General features: G+C 51.4%; 1 protein-coding gene across 4 annotated transcripts in view; it reads left to right on the top strand.

Moving 5' to 3' along the window:
• Positions 1-22,280, top strand: part of EPHB2 (EPH receptor B2) — a 124,718-nt gene that overhangs the window by 81,347 nt on the left and 21,091 nt on the right. For all 4 annotated transcript variants that reach the window (XM_012801494.2, XM_023509706.1, XM_012801492.2 and 1 more), the window contains exon 5: positions 13,930-14,054. In XM_012801494.2, the coding sequence (XP_012656948.1) occupies positions 13,930-14,054 (125 nt within the window). The remainder of the gene's footprint in view (positions 1-13,929; positions 14,055-22,280) is intronic.

Raw genomic sequence — 22,280 nt, 5'->3', positions numbered from 1 at the left:
GGGGTGTTGTGCGTCTGAGTGGGAGTTTGTATATCTTGAGTGCAGCGCTGCCCGTCTGTGTGTTTGTGTCTGAGAAGGATTGTGGTTTGTTTGTGAATGTCTGTGGTGTTGCCATGGCGGAGAGGGGATATTTGTGCGCGTGTGCCTGGTGTCTTGTAGGACCTTGGGTGCATTTAAGCTCCACTCAGAGGAGCTCAGTCTGGAGGGAGCTAAGTCAAGGCAGGCAATTTGAGAGAACCCCTCAAAGCTAGCAGGTTGTGGCAAAGACACCTGACAGATTATAAAGCCTTAGCCATGAGTCTCTCTGGCTCAACAAAGCTCTGAGCTGGCTCCCAATGTGTGTAGAGGGGAGGGAGCTCTTTTTAACTGGAAGAAGCCAAAAGAGAAGCTCTCAGAACCCTATCCCTAGATATAGGGGCTTCCTCTCATCCATCTGGGAGCCCTGAGGATGGAACTGACCACTCCAGAAGCCTCAGCTCATTAGCAACAGGGGGTGGGGTCTGGGCTGCTGAGATGAGCCCCTGCTATCTGGAACAGGATATCCCCAGAGAGTAGAGATGGGGCAGAATATAGAAGTGAGGGGCTTCCAAGGAATGGGGACATAGGGGGAGCCCTAAGGATTGGCTAAGAAGCAGCCAGAAACAGCACTGAATTAGGACAAGTGTACCCAAGTTTGAATCCCAACTCTTGTCAGTCACTTGCCATTGACCTTAGTGTATTAGTCAGCTATTGCTGCAATAATGCTGCATAACAAAATACAGCCATTTACAAAAATAAATATTTATTAATATTTTCTCATGCACTTGTCTGTGAGTCAGCTAGGGTTGGGCTGATCTTGGCCAGGTTCTCTATGCTGGCCGGGACTCCAGAATGGGGGCTGTGTTCAGCCTGTATATGTGTCTCCTTGAACCAGCAGCCACCCCAGGTTTGTCTCTCTCAAGGAAGAGAATGGGAGCATGGGGGAGCCATGTCACACAAATAGCTGCCCTTAGCTCAGTGGCAAAATCAGTCCCGTGACCTGGCCCAGCATCGGGGGCAGGGAAGCCTGTGCTGCTCTTGTCCTGCAAGGTTACTCATCAAAGGATGGGGGTGTATATTCCTGTCTCGGGGGGGAAGAACCAGAATAGTTAATCTAAACATGAAAATCACTTCTTCCCCCCAGGCCTCAGTTTCCCCACCAAATTGTACATCTAGACTATATGGGAGTGTTTTTTAATACATGGGCTTCTTGGCCAGGCATGGTGGCTCATGCCTGTAATCCTAGCACTCCGGGAGGCCAAGGTGGGTGGATTGCTCATGCTCAGGAATTCAAGACCAGCCTCAGCAAGAGTGAGACCCTGTCTCTGCTGAAATAGAAAAATGAGCCAGGTGTTGTGGCAGGTGCCTGTAGTCCCAGCCACTCGGGAGGCTGAGGTAAAGGGATCTCCTGAGCCCAAGAGTTTGAGGTTGCTGTGAGCTATAATAAAGGACACTCTACCCAAGGTAACAGAGTAAAACTCTGTCTCAAAAAAAAAAGAAAAGAAAAGAAATTACAGGCTTCTTGTCTCTACCCCCCTCCCCAAACCTGCTGAGTCAGAACCCCAGGAGTGAGACCTGAGAATATGAATTTCTAACAAGTGGCTTAGGAATTTCTTACTATCAGATAAATTTGGGAGACTCAGGTCTAAGTGAGTCCAAGCCCCCTGAAACCCTGAAAGGCCTGAGGCTGTCTGGATCATAGCAAACCTTTTCCCCTGTCCTCTACGCTCCAAGCCTATTCTCCCACGGCTGCTCAGAGCCCTGCTGGGGCAGTGTGGACAGGCCATGCCCTTACATTATCCCCTTTGCCAGATGAGGAAGCTGAGCCTCAGAGAGGAAGAGTCATTTGTGCAGAGTCCCACTACTAAGTGGCCTTTACTGGAATCTAAACCCAGGACGATGTGACTCCAACACCACATGGGAGACAGCACAGTACCTGCTTTTGCAAATATATGTCCTAGTTGGAGAGATGAGACATGAATGCCGAGTCCACATACAAAATGGTATGACTGAGGGCCCGGGTGGGAGAGATCCTTTCTCCTGCGGCATGAGAAAAGGGTACATCCTGGAAGACTTCCTGGAAGAGGAAACATTTGAGCCTGGCTGTAGAGAACAGAGGGGATTCTGGCAAGCAGAAATGGAATTGTGCAGGGAAGAAGATGGCCTAGAGGGTAAGTGCAGGAGGCAGCTAGAGGGAGGGTTCTTCCTAAGTTCCAGGTTCCCCCACCACAGGGTCTTTGCACATGCTGTTCCCTCCCACTAGAAGGCTTTTTCCTACCTACTCTTCCTTCAAACCTTGGTTTATTTCGCAGAGCTTCCCGACTTGGTCAGACACCTCCTCCCTGCCCAGCCCCCGCACTATGGCCTTCAAGTTCCTGTGGTTGAAACTTTAGCCTTGGGTCATTGATCATTTAGTTCCTGTCTGTCTCCCCAACCATCAGCACTCAGTGGTATGTGATAGAGTCTGCTTTTCCTCACCATGGTTTTCCCGGCACCTAGAGGGGGACATACCACAGTGAATGCTCAATGAGCATTTGCAGAAGAGTTCAGAGAAGCATGGAGTGAGGTGGGGTGTGGAGAAGGGCAATAAGGCTGGAAAATAAGGCTGGGGACCTGATTTCCACTCAAATGCATTCAGTGGTTGGTTTTAAACCAACCCTAAAATTCAATATATAAATAGTTAGCTTGTTACCTTAAAAGGAAAAAGTATTTCTTTGGGGCTAGTGACTGGACCTTGCTCACAATCCCTGGCGTACAGCAGGGCCAGAGCTGTCTCCTGACTTCATAAAGCCGTCATGCCGCCTTCAAACCTCATTCCGCCTTTCCAGAACACCTTTCCACCTCGTGTTCATGAGTCGTGCCTATGGGCTGGGCTTGAAGGAAGAGAAGCAGGGCTGGAGGAGGCCAAGCTGCGTTCCCAGGGCCACTCTGGGGGAAGTGGCGTATCCTGGAGTCAGGCCAGTGTCCAGAGTCGGCCATGCTACCCTCCTGCCCCTCAACACAAACGAGATGACACTAGGGAGGGACAGAGGGAAGGTGGGCCTTAGGGTAGGCAGAGGAGAGCATCTCTAAGGAAGTACATTTAAGCTGAGATCCGAATGATTAATGGAGACAGCTATGCAGACCTGGGGCGCCGGGGCACAGCATTTCAGTAGCAGTAGGCTTGTCCTTAGGGAGTCTGTCCAGTACTCTTGGCTGTAACTCCAGGGCTGTGCCAGACGTAGCCTGAGCCCTTCAAGGATATCACCCTGTGTAAGCCCTGAACACCCCCGCCTCGGCCAGCTTCCGGAGGTGGTGGGAAGGGTTTGGGCTTTGGACCCAGGCAGTAGGTCCTGGCTTCGAATCAAGCCTGGCTAGGCTCCAGCACGTGGCCTTGGACGAGTCACTCAGCTTGTTCTGATCATGCCTTCCTCAAGAGCATCTTCACTCTCTCCTTGCAAGATTTCTGTGAGGATTTCAGCTAGTGTACACCTGTACTTCCCAGGTTGCCCAGCACAGGTAGGCACTCAAAACACAGACATCATTCCCTATTCCTCTAATCACAAAACCAGCTCACATTTGCCAAGTGTTGAAATGTGCCGGGCACAGCACTCAGCCCTTAATACCGAATCCTCACAATAGCACCATGAGGTGGGTCCTATTGTCATCCTGTTTTACAGGTGAAAGGAAAGCAAGGGTTTGAGAGGTCAGTGATGGTCCCCCAGGCAGGAAGTGAGGGAGCCTGAATAATCACACCCCTGCGTACACAGGGCCCAGTGTTGGCTAGACCTGTGCTCTCTGCAGAGATGGAGCAGGGCCATCCATACCACAGTGTGCCTGGATGTCCACAGCCTTTGTCCATCCATAATGAACAGCAGGTGGACCACTTAAAGAGCTCTCCTCTGTCACATCCTAGGAGCTCATGTTGGAGAAAAGGCATCAGAGCCAGGCTGACCAACTCGGCCCTATCCTGTGCAGCCCATTCCAAGCTGTGTGGCCAGACTATATAAGGGACCTCACTTCTCTGAGTATCGGTTCATCACCTACAAAGTTGGCATTTATCTATCATTCTGGCTTTGCCGATTTCCCCCAGGCTGTGGGGATTAACAATAATGCAGACAGGCACATAGTGGGTGGACAGTACGTGGCAGCTCGGCTCAGTTTCCTGTTACTGCCATCACAAGACTCCACAAACTTAGCAACTCGAAACAACACACATTTATCATCTTACAGTTCTATAGGGTCAGAAATCCAGCATGGATCTCATCAGGCTAAAATCAGTGTTGGCAGGATCGTGTTCCTTCCTGATGGTGCAAAGGGGTGATTTATCTCCTTGCTGACTGGCGTTTGCTAGTAGAATTCATTTCCACGCAGTAGTAGGAGCAGGGCCTCTGTTTCTTTGTTTCCTGGGGTCTGCCCTGAGCTCCTCCTGGCCTTTCTTGGATCCTTGAATAGAGCCCTTAAACTCTCAGAAGCACCAACAGGGCATTAAGTCCTTCCCACTGTCCAGCTCGCTGGTTCTCTGACTCTTCTGGGAAAAGTTCTCTTTTAAAGACTCAAGTGATTAAGCTGGGTCTACCTGGGTAATCCAGGAAAATCTCCCCATCTCAAGGTTGTAACTTTACTCTCACTGCAAAGTCCCTTTTGACAAATATGGTAACATATTCACAGATCCCAGAGATTAGATCGTGGACATCTCTGGAAGGTCATTATTCTGCCTGTAACAGAAGGTAACTTAAGTTAAAACACGTCAGCATTGACAGAGGCCTTGGAGTTCATCTAGTGCAATCATCTCCATTTAGAGTAGTGGTTCTCAACCTTCCTAATGCCACGGCTCTTGAACATAGTTCCTGTGGGTCACGACCCACAGGTTGAGAACTGCTGTTTTAGAGAGAAGAAAATGGAGGCCCAAAGAGGTTCCTAAATCCCTGCCCAAGATCCCACAGCAGGTCCTTGGCCCAGCATGTCCCCAGCACCCTGGCTTGGTCTCTGTGACACCACGCCACGTGACTTTCTCATGGAAAGACTTTCAACTCTCCAAAGCCTTTTCTGCCACTTGTGTTCTCTGATCCTCCCTCCCCGCTGTGGGGCGGGCACACATGGTTCAGTCTCTCGAACTGGCATGAACATGTATTCACCTACTTGTCTCCCTGGGGAGCCAAAAGGATCAGAGAGAAATGGGCCAAGAGAGCCCCCCAAGAGCCCATGCTGGGGGAAACGAGAGCTGAGAGAGACAGAGAGAATAAGAGAGGGGGAGAGGGCACGTCCCCCCCCAGGCTGAGCCCTCTGCAGGCATCTTCCTTTTTGATCCTCCCAGGCATTCTGCAGGGAAGGCCTTGCTGGCCCCGAGCCTCATTTAGGATTGGGTTTGGCTGCATATTACAGGAAGAAAATGAAGAGCTAGCCGCTGCCACAACAATGCTAGTTAACAATCAACCATATAACCCAGAGCACGGAGCAAGAAGCACTTGCCCAGCTCAGGAGGCTTGGGGCTGGCTGGCTGGTCACTCTGGTCCTGGTGAGGGACATTCTTATGTTTGTGGTCTGCCTGCTCTGAGTCATCCAGCAGCTCTTTGGATTTTTTCAGAACTCTGTTGTGTGTGTTTGGGGGCTTCGCTGCTGTCAGCTGATCTGGACTGGCTCCGAGAAGGACAGCTAGAACAAAACTCTTCCACCATGTCTCGGCCTCTAGCAGGTTGTCCTGGGCATGTTCTTGGTCAGCTGCAGGGAACCAAGGCAGCCCGCAGATACCCACCGGCCTTCTTTACACCTCTGCTTATGTCATGTTTGCTTATATCCTGGTGGCTAAGCCCAGAGTCAGAGAGAGAGGACTACACAAGTTACAGGACAAAAAGTACAGATAACAGGGGCAGGGTGGCGGGATGGCTATTAATACAGCCAGTCTAACATAGCGGCTTAGACAAAATGCAGTTTTCTTTTTCTTGTGTGTGAAGAATGTCAAAAGAGGCTGGGCACAGTAGCTCACACCTATAATCCCAGTGTACTGGGAGGCCAAGACAGGTATATCGCCTGGACTCACGAGTTCAAAACCAGCCTGAGCCAGAGCGAGACCCCCCATCTCTAAAAGTAGCCGACCATTGTGGCAGGCACCTGTAGTCCCAGCTACTGGGGAGGCTGAGGCAAGAAAATCACTTGAGCCCAGGAGTCTGAGGTTGCTGTGAGAGTACCACAGCGCTCAACCAGAGGCAACAAAGTGAGACTCTGTCTCAAAAAAAAAAAAGAGTTATGACAACTCCATGGAATCATCAGGGATCCACAGTCCTCAGCACACAGCTTGTTGTCCTTATGGACCAAAATGGCTGCAAGACCTCCAGCTATCACATCTCCATCTCAGCAGGATGCAAGGAGAGTGAGAAGGGTAGGGCCCTCCCTTTTAAGGAGACTTCCTAGAAGTCCCACACAATGCTTCAGCTTATATCTCAGTGCTAAATACATTGTCACATGGTGCTTCTAGCTGCCGGAGGGTTTGGAAAAATGTAGTCTTTTATTTGGACACAGTGTGCCTAGCTAGGATTTTGTGAATATGAGAAGGAAAGAATGAATATTTGATAAGCAGTGAGTAGTGGCTGCCACATTCCGTATTACAGGTGGAGAACCAAGGCTCAGGGAGAGAGGTAACTTGCCTGAAGTCACACAGTGGCTTAGAAGCAGATGATCTGGGGTTTGAACCCTTCCTGGGCCTTTACAATAGTCCGAAAGCTGTCACTGAGCTCTCAGCTCCTCCTGGTGCTGTTTGAGAATCTGAGCGGCCCACACAGTTGCATGTGGCTGACATCACCCCTGACCCCTTTAATCTTGGTCTCCATTCTATAGAGGAGAAATTGGAGGACAGAGAATTGAGCTAAGTTCCCTGGGCCACCACCTTCAAGGCCCAGGCTCTTACCATCCTGCCAGTCCAGGTACTGGGGTAGGACTGGGTCCTACCAGGCAGCCACAAGTGAGATCAGGGTGACTCTAGGAGGTGGGTGATTGGATGCTTCCCCAGCATGAAGCCCAGGGACTTACCTCGACCTGCTCAAATCCCACTCATGGATAAATCCAGGAAATCAGGGAAAGAGGAAACCAACTTAGGCTTTTGACTTGGCCAGACATGGGTCCCCATTCCAGTCTTGCTGGCTCTTCCTATCCACACCTTTAAAATGAGGATTATTAACCCCTACTCCCTCTGATTGTGAGGAAGAGGCCTGGTACTGGCTAGGCTCTAATAAATATACGCTGAACCGAGGGGAGGATGAATGATCAGAGGAAGAGCCACTTGCTACCCTAGAGAGTAATAATGTCTCCTGGACCCAATTTTTTGACTTGTTTAATATATTCCACAGATTGTTAGTTCCAAAATACATTGATAACGATTATGAGAAAAAATGTTCCTGAAGGCAAATGAGACTAAGACTCCCACGTTAAACCAAGTTAACTGGGTCTCTCCCTTGCAGGACTTCTCAGAGCCTTGAATAAACAAGTTTGCAGCCTGACTCTCTACAAGCAGGGATCTAGAACTCTTTGTTTCTCAAACTTTCTTGGCCAGGAGATACCCAGTACCACCCATCCTAGCACCACTTCCTACCTTTCCCTTTTGTTCTGTTCTATCCCACCCTCAAAGAGCCTTGGTCATATCAGAAAGAAACAAAGGCTCATTTTCCGGAAGAATTTTATTTGCGAAAATTGTGAGAAGTATCACCCAGAATTGCAGTGGGAGCTTTGGAAGTTGACTGCATTGCTACAGGTTTGAGAGAGGGACATTCACAAAGCAGCTGTCCCGTGACTAGCTGGGAATTTTCAGAGTCCTATCCTGAATACAGTGTCCCTGCTACAGACCCTGGAGAAGGCAAGCACAGTGACAAGCAATTGGTATTGTAGGTAGGTATCAAGCAATTGGTATCATAGGCTGGCCTGCCAACAAGAGGCCAACGTCACAGCAGCAGGTCACAAATGCAGGTGGCCCTGGGGTCGAGGGAGAGCGCATTGTTGGTGGCTGTCATATGAGCCATGCTGCCTCCACTAACTGCTCGGGGACTGCTGCCCCGGACCACAAGGTCATCAGGTTCCAGAAGGAATTAGAAAAGGGGAGACCTGCCTGCCCTCCCTTCCTGTCTCTCTTCCTCCCACCCTCTCCTCTCACTTCCCTCCTCCCTCCCTCATTCCTTCCTTCTCTCCTCCTGTAAATACTGGTCAGGTGCCTACTAGGAGCCACACACCGTGCCAAGCACTGGGGATAAAGAACTGAATGAGAGACAGGGCCCCTGCCTTTAGATGGTTGTTGGTGCTATAAAGAAAATAAAGCAGGGGCGAGATGGGGGCGACTGGAGGTAGTCAGGGAGGGCGTGTCTGAGGAGATGGCGTTTGAGCTGAGATCTACATAAAGAGAAGGATTTGGCTTTCAGGCAGAAGCACTGTGGGGCCAAGGCCCTGAGGCAGGATTAACTTCAGTACATTTGGGAACAGAAGGACGGCCAGTGAGGATGGTGTTCAGAAGCCAGGGGAGAAGCCAAGTGAAGTGGCAGGTGCCAGGCAGGTGGGCCTTGCAGGCCATGCTAGAGTGTCTGAGTTTTAGTCCAGGTGTGGTGGGAGGCCATTGAGGACCACCAACAGGTGTCAGAGAGAGGCTCGCAATTCTGGGGCTTGGGATGGGGGTCTCAGACTGCCCAATGCCCAGTGACCTCTCCCCACCCCTTTAGTTCATGGGGTCTTCTGCTTAGGAAAAGGGAAGGGGTCTCCTTCCTTCCTCAGAGCTCAGGGCTTTGGAGGCAAAGATGAACCAACCCCCGAGCCCCACTTGCAGTAGCTGGGGTCATAGGCTGCCTGGTTCCCTGTCCTGCCCTGGGGTCCTAGTCCTAGAAGGCCCTTTGAGTCCACCTTGTCCAGCCCCTTCATGCCCTGGGAAGGAAACAGAGGCATACAGAAGGAAGGTTCTTCCCCAAGTCTCAGCTGAAGAAAGGCCTGAACTGCCCGCCCAGGGCTTGCTGGGGGCAGCAGGGCCCCTGACCACCTGCTCCAGCCAAGCAGGCCCAGCCTGGCCAGCCTCCCCTGCTCCTCTTATCCACAAGCCTCTTTTGTGCTTGCTCCCTGGGGTTCCATCTCCTTGCAAGGGTCACAGGGCACCGATGACCCTATCCCCCTGCTGGCATGCCCGGCTGGTAATTGAAAATACCAGAATTCCCTGATGACCAACTTACAGGGAAACCTGACACCCCAGGGTGGGCAGCAGGCAGCAGGAGGGGTGGGAGAACATCCAGCTGTTCCCTTTTCCCTGCCGTTAATCCCCCTGGATTCCAGGAGAAAGGCCAGCCCTGCTAGGCCCCCGCTGGTCTGCCTTGATCATCTTCCTGGCAAATGCCGCCTCCTTGCCACGCCCAGGGTTACAGGGCTTATGGGATCAGAGCCTGGGTTCGCTGCCTGTAACCCAAGCCTGCCAGCTAAGCCCGCCAGGCCCAGACCCCCATGGCTGTGTGGGACCTGCCTCTGCCAGCAGCTGAGACCCCAGAGCTGAGGCGGGCTGAGTGGGTGGTGGGTGAGTCAGCTAAGCCGGGTGGAGTTAGTTAGCTGGGCAGGAGCAGGATGGGAGCTGGACCAGGGTGTCCTCAGGGGCCCTCAGAGGTCTGCTGGTTTCCAGACCTCCCTGGCCAGACTGCATCAGCCGCAGCCAGCAGAGGGGAAAGGAAACAGTGAGCCTGGGTGGGTCTGGGTTCAAATCCCAGCTCCATTGCTTGCTGTATGCAAGTTATTTGACACTTCTTTGCCTCCATTTCCTCATCTGTAAAGTGGGTATAACAATAATGCCAGCCTCATAGAGTTGAGGGGAAAGATAAGTGAGCCGAGATCAGGCTTTTGGTCAGTTGGTGACTGTGCGGACTTTCGCTCTGACTGCACATCCTAGGTATATAGCGGTTGTCAGAATGACAAGCCAGATGAGAAGCTTGTTGCCACCCTGCTATAGTCCTTCTTCTGTGGCTGTCCAGTGTCTTCAGGACTAGGCTGAGCACCCAGGGCCTGAAGTATAGCTCCCACCTGCCCAAGCAGCCTTGTCTGTGCCGCTCTACAGAACGTCTTATACCACTGCTTTGAGACTCTGTGAGCGCCAGGGCCCCCTGTGAGAAGTGCAGCCTGGGCAGGTGAGGGGGGCTAGTGAGGGCAGAATCTACGGCACCAGGAGCAATGTGGTGGGCAGACACACACTAGACCAGGACTCAGCTGCTCTGGGCTCTAGACCCGAGCCCTCCACTGCCTGCTCTGTGGCCCTGGACAAGTCACTTCTCTTCTCTGGCCCTGAATCCCCTACTCCTCAAAGTGTGGTCCACAGACCATCAGTGTCAGTGTCCCCAGGAGCTTGTTGGAAATGCACGTTACAGTCCCCACCCCAGAATCTCAGTGAGATAGAGCTCTGAAAAGTGAATTTTAACAAAGTCACTGGTTCATTCTCATGCCTGCTGAGAGAGTTGAAAGAGTGCACTAATCTAGACCAGTGGTTTTCAACTGGTGTGCCCTGAGAGGATCTTAGGTGTGCGCTGAAAATTTTTGAAGGTCATTAATTAGATTATTTTCATAACAAGTTCAAAGTACAGCAAGTATATTCTTTTTATACTTTTTTTAATCAACATAGTTTAAGTGTCCCATGGAAGTTTAACTAAAGGTTCAAGTGTGCTGTGAGGTTAAAAAAAAAAAGGTTGAAAAAACGTTGATCTAGAGGAATGCATTCTTTTTTTTTTTTTTTTTTTTTTTTTTTGCAGTTTTTGGCCAGGGCTGGGTTTGAACCCACCACCTCTGGCGTATGGGGTCGGTGCCCTACTCCTTTGAGCCACAGGCACCGCCCTAGAGTAATGTATTCTACTAGTTTCTTCGTTGCTAGGATGTGACTTGCAGGGAGAGATGTGAATGGAGCAGCCTGCCCTAGAGCCAGATCACCCTGGCTGAGTCCTGAAATGGGGCTTAGAGCCAGGATTTCCACACTAAGTCACCAAGTCTGAATCTAACAGCTGCCCCAGTGCCTTGCATGGTGCCCAGGCTGGGGTAGGTGTCACTGAGTTGAGAACATGCTGTCTCCCTCTGAGCCATGAGTCCCTGGAAGGCAGGGACCTGTGAGGCTGTCCTCCCATGCCCTGGCACCCAGCACAAGGCTGGTGCTGTAGCAACTCCACAAATGGAAGTGTTCTTCACAGTCTCTCCCTCCTGGAGGGTACCCAGCACCACACTGGGACCTTTCTGTGTATTTCTGCATCCTTACCAGATAAGGCTTCCCATTTGACAGGTCAGGCAACTGAGGCACAGAGGGGTTAAGAGAACCTGCTGGAGGCCACATATCAGTGAAAGGAGTTAGGGGATGTACAGGTCTGTTGACTCTGCCCTCGGGGCTCCCTACCTTCAGGCTGGATAGCCTTTCTGGGGACTGGTGGGAGGGCCTGGCCGGAGCACTCTGCAGCCTCAGCATGTGCCTTTGGGAGCATTGAGAAGTGAGAGCACAGGGCAGCGGATTCATCAAAATAGTCCTCACCCTTCCTTGTAGGCTCCAATGATGTAAGGCAGGAGGGCAGCATGGCCCTCCCCACCCTTCACGCACAGTACCCCCACCTCTGCTTGGTTTGCCTTCTGGGGGAGTGTCAAGAAGCCCTGGAGATGGCCTCACCAGTGACCAGAATTGTCTTCATGCCCCTGGAGGCAGGAGCAGGGGCTGTCACTCGTGCTATTCTCCAGTGGCTGAGTTAAAAGCATCCTTTACAGCTTCTCAGGGCACCCCACCTACCCCCTCAACACACACACTCAGACCTGAGTGGACATGGCCCTGTGGGTTGACTGCGAGGGACTGGGAAGCTGAGGGGGGCAGGAGGCAGGGGTGCTTCCTGGGCCAGCATGAGGGATGAGCCTCGAGTAGGGAACACCCTAATCGGCCCAGTAGATTGGCCCAAGTCTGTGAAGGGACTCACTGTGTCATTTCAGTGGGAACCTAGCTACTGACAATCGTGAGGGCCAGACAGCCTGGACTTCACTGAGGAGCCAGGGCCTCAGGTGGTCTAAAAAACTGAACGCTCAGCTCCGCACAGAGGTGGCTCTGGGGTCAGGGATATCACTGGGCTGGAGATGGGGGCAGAGAACGAAGGAGACAGAAGTAGGGACTGCTTTGAGGCCCCCAGAGAGCAGACCTGGGGCAGGATGAGTCAACTCCAGGCTCTGCTTAGCTCCTCACGAGCTGTGTGACCTTGAGGAAGTCACTGGGACTCTCTGAGCCTCAGTTTCCTCCTCTGCAAAGATAAAGATAGTAAGCCCCATCCCACATGATGTTGAGAGGGTCAAATGAGCTGTCACAGGTCAGCTGCTCGGTGCCCAGTGGCAAGTGACACCCACAGATGCTCACAGTGCTGGCCACCTGCCAGGTGCTATGCTGAGCACTGACCAGATCCCTGACCCTAGGAGCTGAGAATTAGGCAGCCCCCACTCTGGGGTATAAAAAGATTGGACTTACCAGGAGCCCCTGGCTCAGCATCCAAGTCCTTCCTGTGGGTGCTGCCACCCCATCTGGAGTGGCCCAGGATAATTTTCCACACTCTTTGGAATGTCAGAAGGAAGTCAACTGGCTCAGGCCCACGTTGGTCCCAAGTTGATCCAGCTCCAGGCCAAGGGCTGCCCAGGAAGGACAGAAAGAAGCATCTAAGCTGCTCCTGCCCCTGGAGAGCCCTCGGCCTCAGAGGCCTTCCAGGCTGGCCCCTGGTGCAGAGGAGGAAGCCAGGTCCTGGGAGGGGGATAGCTCACTTAAGGTCACACAACCAGTTAGCAGCAGGAGAGAATCTGGAGGCAGAAACAGCGGTAAACAGGTGAGCCAATTCCAGGCTCCAAACCCCACATGATGTTCGGGTCTCCTGAGCCTCTAGAATCCTGTCTGTGTTCACAGTTCATATGGTCAGAGCCCCTCAAAGTGGGATTTGGGGCTAGGAAGAGAAGGGTCAGCTGTCAGGACCCTCCATCTTGGCTGAGACAGCACATCTGCTTGTCATAGACTTGCCCAGGGACAAGGAAAGACTGCGGTGCGGAAGGTGCTCCTGCCCCTGGAGAGCCCTCAGCCTCGTGTTAGGACCATGCAACGTTAGGTCACACCACAGGGAGGACCACGTCCAGAGTCCATCCCGAGCTAGTCCTACTCTGTGATGAACATTGCTCTGGAGAAAGGCAGACCTGGGTTCAAATCCCAGCTCCCTCTGACTGTGTGATCTCAGGAAGCCCCATGCCCCTCGGAGCTTCACTGTCTTCACTTGTCGGTGGGGCTAATCCTGCCTCATAAACAACTGATCAGAAAACACGTGTGTAAAGGGCCTAGGACCATGTCTACACTTAGTAGGTGCTTTGTATGGTTCATTCCATTCGAGAAGGAGGCAAAACCAGCAGGCTGGAGTATGTCATGAAATCAGGAAGGGCTGCATGCCCTGAACCATTTCTGAATCTTGGGCAGCTCACACCCCTCTCCAGACCTCAGTTTCTTTCTATAAAATGGGAGCATTAGAGTGAATTATTGCTTAACGTTCTCCTAGCACTGAATACAGCCCCCCAACTTCTTGTCTCCTTCATCTAATCATCCTGTGTGAGAACACTAACAAAACCGATGGGAGGGGGCAATGAACGTATTGATTAACCGATTGATTTTATTGAGGTGAAACTTACATAACATGCAATTAACCATTTCAACACGTTTAGTTTTTCTTGACTTGATGTGGCCTAAACCTCCCCTGTGGCAGGCTGAAGTAGCTCCAAAGTCTTGCATGAGCCCTTCTGCCCAGTCAGTTCCCCCAGACTGGCTGTGTAACTTTGACCAGATGCCTTGCCCTCTCTGGTCCCACAGCTCCCCATTTATCTGGGCACCTCTAAGCCAGGCCAGAAGCTGCACCTTCTCATGCCTACCCTGACCGCTGACCTCTAGCCTCCCTCTTCCAGCTCCGTCGGCCGTGTCCATCATGCATCAGGTGAGCCGCACAGTGGACAGCATCACCCTGTCGTGGTCCCAGCCAGACCAGCCCAATGGTGTGATCCTGGACTATGAGCTGCAGTACTATGAGAAGGTACCTATGTACCCAGCACCCTCCCCACTGCCCGCCTTCCCCGGCCCCTCTCCCAGGATGGAGCTAGGGGTTCTGCCTTCCCATAAGATGACACTCGCTAGTGTACAAAGAAGGGCACTGGCCTCAGAGTCAAGCCACCTGGCTTCCGATCTGGCTTCATCCTTCCCTGGCTGTGAGACCTGCAGGTGTCTTGACCTCTCTGAGTCTTGCTTTTCTGGTCTGGGGGACCCAGCCGGTGACCTTGGGAAAGTGCAACAGTCACGTCCTTTCCCCACCAAGACCCCTTTCATCTTAACTTCAGTGGGTCTGATGTAGGAAAGCACTGCTTTCCCTAAAAGTCGCACTTATTAAGTAATAATTAGTCATTCACCTATCCTTGAGCAGAGCTTTGAAACTGCTCAGGAACTTCTGTACGGGGTGATAGAGCCGGAGCTTCTCTCCATGTTGCTCTAAAACTCTGGTTTCCATGTGCCTGGGTGGCCTTTGTATGGGAAAGAGTGATTGTATTTTATTATTTTTTTTAGACAGAGTATCACTATGTCGCCCTCGGTAGAGTGCTATGGCGTCACAGCTCACAGCAACCTCCAACTCTTGGACTTAAACAAGACTTAAGCCTCTCAAGTAGCTGGGACTATAGGCTCCTGCACAATGCCCGTCTATTTGTTGTTGTTGTTGTTGTTGTTATTGTTGTCATTGTTGTTTAGCAAGCCCTGCAGGGTTTGAACCCACTGGCCCCAATGCATGTGGCTGGTGCCCTAACCACTGACCTATGGGCACTGAGCCCAGGAAAGGGATGATTTATTTTTTATTTTTGAGACAGTGTCTCACTATGTTGCCCTGGGTAGAGTGCTGTGGCATCACAGCTCACAGCAACTTCAAACTCTTGGGCTTAAGTGATTCTCTTGCCTCAGCCTCCCAAGTAGCTGGGACTACAGGTGCCTGCCACAACACCTGGCTGTTTTTTGGTTGCAATTGTCATTGTTGTTTAGCTGGCTCAAGTTGGGTTCAAACCCACCAGTCTCAGTGTATGTGGCTGGTGCCATAACCATTGTGCTATGGGCGCCAAGCCAAAAGGGATGATTTTAAATCAGACCTATATTATTCCCTTCAGGGACCCAAGGTTGGAAGCCCCTTTTGTAGTAGAAGGAGCACTAGACTCCTTCTACTTCTTCTAGGAGTGAAGCCATAGGTTCGAATCCCAGCTCCATCCTTAACCAGTGACTTTGAGCAAGCATCTTTCTACTTCTGAGCCCTGGTTTCCACCTGTATTCAGTACAGATGAGACCTGTCCCTAGTGGGTAGCTGTGCAGGGCAAAGAGAAAAGGCAGGTGTGGTGCCCAGCACGGTTCCTGGCCCTCAGCAGAGGCCAGTGTGTGTCCCTTCCCTTCCTCCCTCACCCTGCCTGCCTCATTGTGGGCAAAGACAACAGGACATTAAAGCCAGGGGAATGTGGGGGCTGGGAGGAAGACAAAGAAGTTGACCACCCATATGGCTGGACATCAGAGGCCCCAGAAAGCCTCTTCTCTGAATGATGACTTCTCTTACCTTGCTCCCTGAGGCACCAAACAGCCATAGAGGCTGCAAAGGCCCCCTGGGAAAGCTGTCACAGTTTCTGTTCAGACTAAAGTGTAAATGACTGATAGGAAGGCCTTTAGTTGAGGGCACACACACTGGCAACCAGAAAAGGATAGAAAGGCTCTCCCTAAAGGATGAGAGGAAGATGGGTGGAGAAAGTTCCGCCAGTCCTACTAGAGTCCCTTGAGACCCAGCCTGGCCCTGACATGCTATTACCTGCTGGATTGGCCAATGCTTCTGAGTCTCAGGACCCCTTCATCTCTCCAGCTGAGCCAGTGCCCTCTATGTTGCGTGCTCATCCCCTCCTCTAGGCAGTGGTTGGAGAGGTCAGGGCCCACATCTCTCCATTTGCCCTATCTCCCCAGCACCCTCAGCCAGGCACCAAAAAAACACTTGGTCAGTCAGTGCTGGTCGAATGAATAGGAAAATGCGTCTCTTCCTATGATCTGCACCCTGGCCACTGCCACCAGAGCTAACCACTCACTAGAGAGCCCCTGAACACCCTGGGACCTCATGCCCCTCTCCCCATCTCCCTACCTTGCTGCCCATACTTTTCCCTCCACCCTCCCCTCATCTCTGCCTGTCAAAATCTTCAGGATCTCACCCAAATGTCACCTCTGCCATAAGTGAATGTCTTCTTTCCACGGACTCTGCCATTCTCTTAAAGCAAGCTAGCAGTGGGTACTCATGTGCCCCCAGCAAACAGTGAACAGTGAAATAGTAAACTGAATGAATGAATGAATGAGAAAAGTGAGTGATGAGGCCTGTGAATGAAAGAGGGAAGTGAATGGGCAGCGGGTGACTAGATGGATGGATGGATGGGCTAATGGATGAATCTAGACCACTCCCTCGCCCTCAGTTCCACATGGCCAGCTGGGACTCAGGCTAAATGTCACCTCCTCAGGGAAGACCACCCTCACTGCCCAGATCCCCATCGAGGGCCTACATTTCTTTTTTTGAGACAGAGTCTCACTATGTCACCCTTGGTAGAGTGCCGTGACACCATAGCTCACAGCAACCTCAAACTCTTGTGCTCAAGCGATTCTCTCGCCTCAGCCTCCTGAGTAGCTGGAACTACAGGTACCCCCACAACTCTTGGCTATGTTTTAGAGACAAGGTCTCTAAACCAGCTCAGGCTGGTCTCGAACTCCTAAGCTTAGGCAATCCACCCACTTTGGCCTCTCAGAGTGCGAGGATTACAGGCCTGAGTCACCATGCCCAGCCCCGGGAACGCATTTGACCTTCTCCTTGTACATCTCCCTTCTGCACACTGTTTGTCACTATTGCAAGGTTTAAAATACTATCAAGTAATTACATGTGTACTGTCAGAGGCTTCTACTTTGAGCTAGATAGCAAGATCCTTGAGGGTAGAGACCTTGTCATTATCTCTGCTGTGTCCCAATGCCTACTGCACACAGTAGGTGCTCAAGAGGTGTTTGTCTATCGAATGACTCAGAGAAGGGTGGCGTGAGGAAGCTGCCTCACCCCTCCTTAGGTCCTCATGGGCCTGGAAGGAGTCAGGCATCCTGGGTGGCATTTCTGCTCCCTCCAGCAGGGACAGCTTAGCAACTCAGAACTCAAAAAGGAAAAAAAAAAAAAAAAAAACCTAATTAAGAAGCTTTGTGATTAAATGAAACTGAAAATGTTTGTCCCCAAAGACAGGGAACGGAAATGAGGAATCCCAGCGCGGGTCCTGCCTGCGACCCATTTCCTGTCGCAGCGGGCAGGCCTGAGGAGGCTGATGGAGGTGTGGACCAGGGAGGTAGCTCTGGCCTACTTTCTGCCGCTGCCCAAGTGTCCCCAAACCCTTGCCAGGGCTGCCAGCAGGTTCTGCAGCAGCTGAGGTCACCACACGGGCACATTCATGAGCACTCACTATACGCTAGGCGCGTTACCACCAGTGTCTCATTCATCCTCTTTACCCCATTGGGTGGAGGGGAAACTGAGGCACAGAGAAGTTATGTAACTTGTCCAAGAGCACCTAGGAAGGATTTGGACTGGGGCTTTTGCTCTTTGCCTGGCTCTCCTGCCTCCCCTTTTTCTCCCTAGTTTTTTTCTAGAATGACTGTTAAGAGGTAGACGGGACCAGTCCCAGCCATGGAGGATTTTAAGCACAAATCTGGGACCCTGAAGATTCTTACAGAGCAAAAGGAGCAGGGCTGAGGGCACGGCCACCTGAGGAACAGCTGTGATGAGACATGGCCTCACTTCTGCCAGCCCCTCCCCCAGGATCCAGGGTGCTGAGGGGACAGCTTAGCATCTGCCTAAAGGGAGATGGACACCAGTTCACTTGACTTTCAATGTCATCAGCTTTGGGCCTGGCCGTAAGCTGAGTGCTGGGAATTCTGAGAGTGACCATATGGCCCAGAGGACTTCACTCACAGTCCAGGGGAAAGATAGGTCCAGACACTAATAGCAATGAGACAGGGTGTGACGCTAGCCGGAGGAGGGCCACTGAGGTCTGGAGCACCAATGGAGGGTCTGAAATCCTGGCATGGGTTGCAGGTAACTCTTCTCTCGGTGACATATGAGCTGAGCCTTGAAAGATGCCAGATAGACATATGATGAGAGCAGAGTCCCTACAGGCAGGAGGGACAGGCTGCTCAAAGGCCCTGGGGCAGGGATGTGCAGGCTCTGTTCAGGGAACAGAGAAGGCACATGTGCCAGGAGCAACAGAGCTAGAGGGAACAACGGGGCAGGAGGTTAGAGAGGGAGGCAGGGCCCAGTTATGGGAGGCCTTCCTGCCTTGGGAGTCTGGATTTGATTTAAAGTATGTTGGGAAAGTTCTAGAATGATGCAGTCTGACTCAGATTGCTTTAAAGATCCCTGTAGTTCTCTGCATGGAGAATAGACTGCTGAGGACCTGGAGCCCCAGGGAGACCCTATTATAGGGCTCTCATGGGACACCAAAGAGAACGATGGTGACATGGACTGGGGATGGGGGTGTGGCAGCAAAGATGGCACGATGGCGACAGATTTGACATTTTAAAGGCCAGGGCACGAGGAAAATGTGAAGGGTGACTCCAGGTCATGGGGTGCCTTTTCCTGGGGCAGATGTGGGTTTGTAATTTGTCAGGTTCCGGTGTGGAGCTTGCTGGGGCCAGTGGGGGTAAGGGGTCAGAGCATCCAGGAGAGAGTGCAGAGGGTGACAGAGCAGAAGGATAGACCCTAGAAGAAGTCAAGATTTAAGGAGGGGGCTTGGCGCCCATAGCTCAGTGGTTAGGGCACCGGCCACATACACGGAGGCTGGCAGGTTTGAACCTGGCCAGGGCCTGCTAAACAACAATGACAACTGCAACAACAACAACAACAAAGTAGCCGGGTGTTGTGGCAGGTGCCTGTAGTCCCAGCTACTTGGAAGGCTGAGGCAAGAGAATTGCTTAAGTCCAACAGTTGGAGGTTGCTGTGAGCTGTGACGCTACAGCACTCTACCACGGGCGACATAATGAGACTCTGTCTCTAAAAAAAAAAAAAGATTTAAGGAGGGGAAGAAAGAGGCATTGATGAAAGTAACGGAGGAGGCACAGCAGAGGGAGAGAAGGAGAACCAGGCAGTCTCTGTCCCTGACCTCTCTTGACAAGACTGTGACATTCCAGCCATCACCTCTAAACCTGTTCATCAGGGAGGAACAGCCAGGCTGCAAGTGGGGAGGTCTGTTCTGCCACGTCCATAGCTGGCGCCTACCTGATGCTGGAATGTTCTGGTGCCTGCCATTCCTTTCCTGAACACGCCTATCTTCTAGGAAGGGGAGTCTGATGCCTGCCCGTGGTTCCCACCCCCACCTCTTACCCACTCCTCCTTCCTTCTTTAGAAAGGGCTCTTTTGGAGCAGGGCTCTCCATTTGGCCTTTCCCCATCTCCACTGGGATTTCCCAGCAGCCCAGAGCTGACAATCACCTTGGCTTCTGAATGCTGCTGATGAATGGTGTTAGCCTCACTGCAGACCTGGGGCTGGCTGTTTCTATCAGTTCCAGCATCCCAGGAGAGGTGGCCTCCTTTGGTAGCTACCCCAAAGCACACAGGTTCAGGGTCCCCTTGGGCCCCCCTCAAGAGCTCAAGGAGAAGAGTCACTCATAAGGCTACCTATGGTCAATGGACTCTTAGAGGCCACATCGATTTCAGCGTTTATTCAATAGAAACATGTACTTGGCAGAAGTGCAGGGGAAGAACATTCCAGGCAGAGGGACCAAAGAGGGGACAAGGCGGGGGGGGGGGTAAACTACGGAAGTCTGGGCTGTATTCAGGTTGCTGCCCAGCATACTGGAGGCAGGATCTGCCTGGAGAGGTTCATTCACGCATTCATTCACTTTTACATTCATTCATTTACTTAATGAACATTGGTGAGGGCTCACTTTGTAATGGTGTTGATAATCACAGTGATGGTGATGGCCAGCACTAAGTCCTAATGTGTGCTGGAGACTGCACTGAAAGCTGTACCTATATTTTCCTATTCAATCTCCACACTACCTACTGGTGTTATCCCACTTTAGAGATAAGAAAACCGAGATTCAGAAGACTTAAGACACACCCAGTGCCTCACTGGCCCTAAGTTCTAGGTAGGGGCTTAGACTAAGGACTGACTAGTGGATTTCATAGTGAATTTCCTCCCACAGCCCCTTGGTGTTTAATCACTGCTAAGATAAAGGCACTCCAGAGAAAGAAGAGACAAGAGGGAATTGTTGTCCCTAGAGCATCTCTGATGAGCCAGGCGCTACCTGATCAAATTTTATCTTCACGACAGGCTTGAAAAATTGACATTTATTGCTCCATTTTCTGGAATAGAAAATAAGGGATCAGCGAAGTGAAGGGTCTGTCCCAAGGTCACAATGCAATTAAGTGGAAGAACTGGGCGGGCCACTGGATGGAACTTCAATTCTTTGCTCTGCTATGCCCAGCTTTAGAGAAGTGATCTGCTTAATTTGATTCCTCAGTCTTCTGGGGCACCTATGGCACCAGCAATTACTTCTCATCTCCCTTGCAGTATGTAATCAGGAACCTGAAACCTCCAGCACCTCTGAGTGGGCACTGACCCGGTCTGCAGAACCGAACCCCTTTCTAAGCCTGAGCAGATCCCATGTTGGATAGCAGCACCTCGTGGTCATGCCTGGTACTGCATCCCAGGTTTTGTATCTTTTTGGAGGCTGGTTTAAGATACATTGTTTATGTCAAGTTAGCGAGCACCACTGTGTGCCAACCTTGGGGGTCCAGAGATGAATAAGACATGACCCTTGCCCTCAGGGATCCCGTATTATCATAACAATAGGTAAGAGAAGAGACAGCGGATTTCCAAGTCCTGTCTGGGACATCTGCAAAGTCTCCCCAGCAGAGGTGGCACTTGTGCTGAGTCTTAAATGAATCGAGAACTGCCAGATGGGTGAGGAAAGGGTGTGTGAACAGGGGCAATAATGCTTGCAAAAGCTCAGGGTGTCCAGGGAAGGTAGAGTTGCCAAATTAAATTTTGATATTTAAATTTTTGATATCAAATTTTTTTAAAAATTATTTTTGGTATAAATATGTGCCAAATGTTTCGTGGGACATATTTGTACTAAAAATTATTTGTTGTTCATCTGAAATTTAAATTTAACTGAGCACCATCTTGAATTTTTATTGCTAAATCTGGCAGCCCTTCCAAGAAAGGGGAAAGGAGCTAGGGATGGCTGGAACCCAAAGGACACTGGGGATGTGGCAGGAGAGACTGGCAAAAGAGCATGTCATACAGAGTCTGGAATGTTAGGCTAAGGGGTCAGCCTTCATCCTGCGGTCACTGGGGAAGGACTCTGTGTACTGGGCCCTGTGCATGGTATGAGGGCACAAACATGGCTGTCTCTAATAAGCTTCCAGTCAAGAGTACAAGAGAAGCCTCAGCCCCAGGTGAGGGGTATAGCAGAAACCTCCTCCTCTGGTACCCCTAGCAAGTGCTCTGGGGCTGAGAGAAGGGAGAGGCACATCTGGCTGGGAAGTCAAGGAGGCCTCCTGGAGGAGGGGGCAGATGATCTGGCTCAGCAAAAGAGATTTCCTACCTGCTGCTGCTCCACGCAAGCCATCCCTGCCTCCCCCTGGTTTGGGCGTGGGGAGACACACTTGCAGATCAGCCCCCTCTCTAGCTACCACATCCCAAGCTTTTTCTCACCTCCCTGCCTTTGAACCTGCTGCTTCTGTCAGGAATGCCCTTCTTTGCCTACATATCTCCTACTCACTGCAGCCTCAAGTGACTATGATCTTGCTCAAACAATCCTCCCAGCTCAGCCTCCTGAATAGCTAGGACTTCAAGTACACACCACCGTACTCAGCTACTTTTTAAAATTCTCTTGTAGAGATGGGGTCTTGCTATATTGCCCAGGCTTATCTAGCTCTGCTGGCTTCACACGATCTTCCCACCTTGACTTCCCAAAGTGCTGGGATTATAGGCGTGAGCCACCACACCCAGCTCTATTTGTTCTTTTCGTTAAGATTCCAGTCCAGTCCAGTGACCCCCTACACTTGCCAGGGAGCTTTCCTGATAGCCTGATAGCCCCGCCCCCCACGTTATTGTGCTTACCCTGCCAGTATGAGTATCTTGTACATATTGATTCATTGTATCCTCTAAACAATTCTTTGAGGTAGCTCCTATTACTATCTGCATTTTATGGATGAAGACACAGACGTTAAAGAA

Source organism: Otolemur garnettii, unplaced genomic scaffold, assembly GCF_000181295.1.
Source record: "Otolemur garnettii isolate 467f Iridium unplaced genomic scaffold, OtoGar3 scaffold00009, whole genome shotgun sequence".
NCBI lineage: Eukaryota > Metazoa > Chordata > Mammalia > Primates > Galagidae > Otolemur > Otolemur garnettii.
The sequence above is the reverse complement of the archived record's forward strand: the minus strand, read 5'-3'. Positions and strand labels throughout refer to the sequence as shown.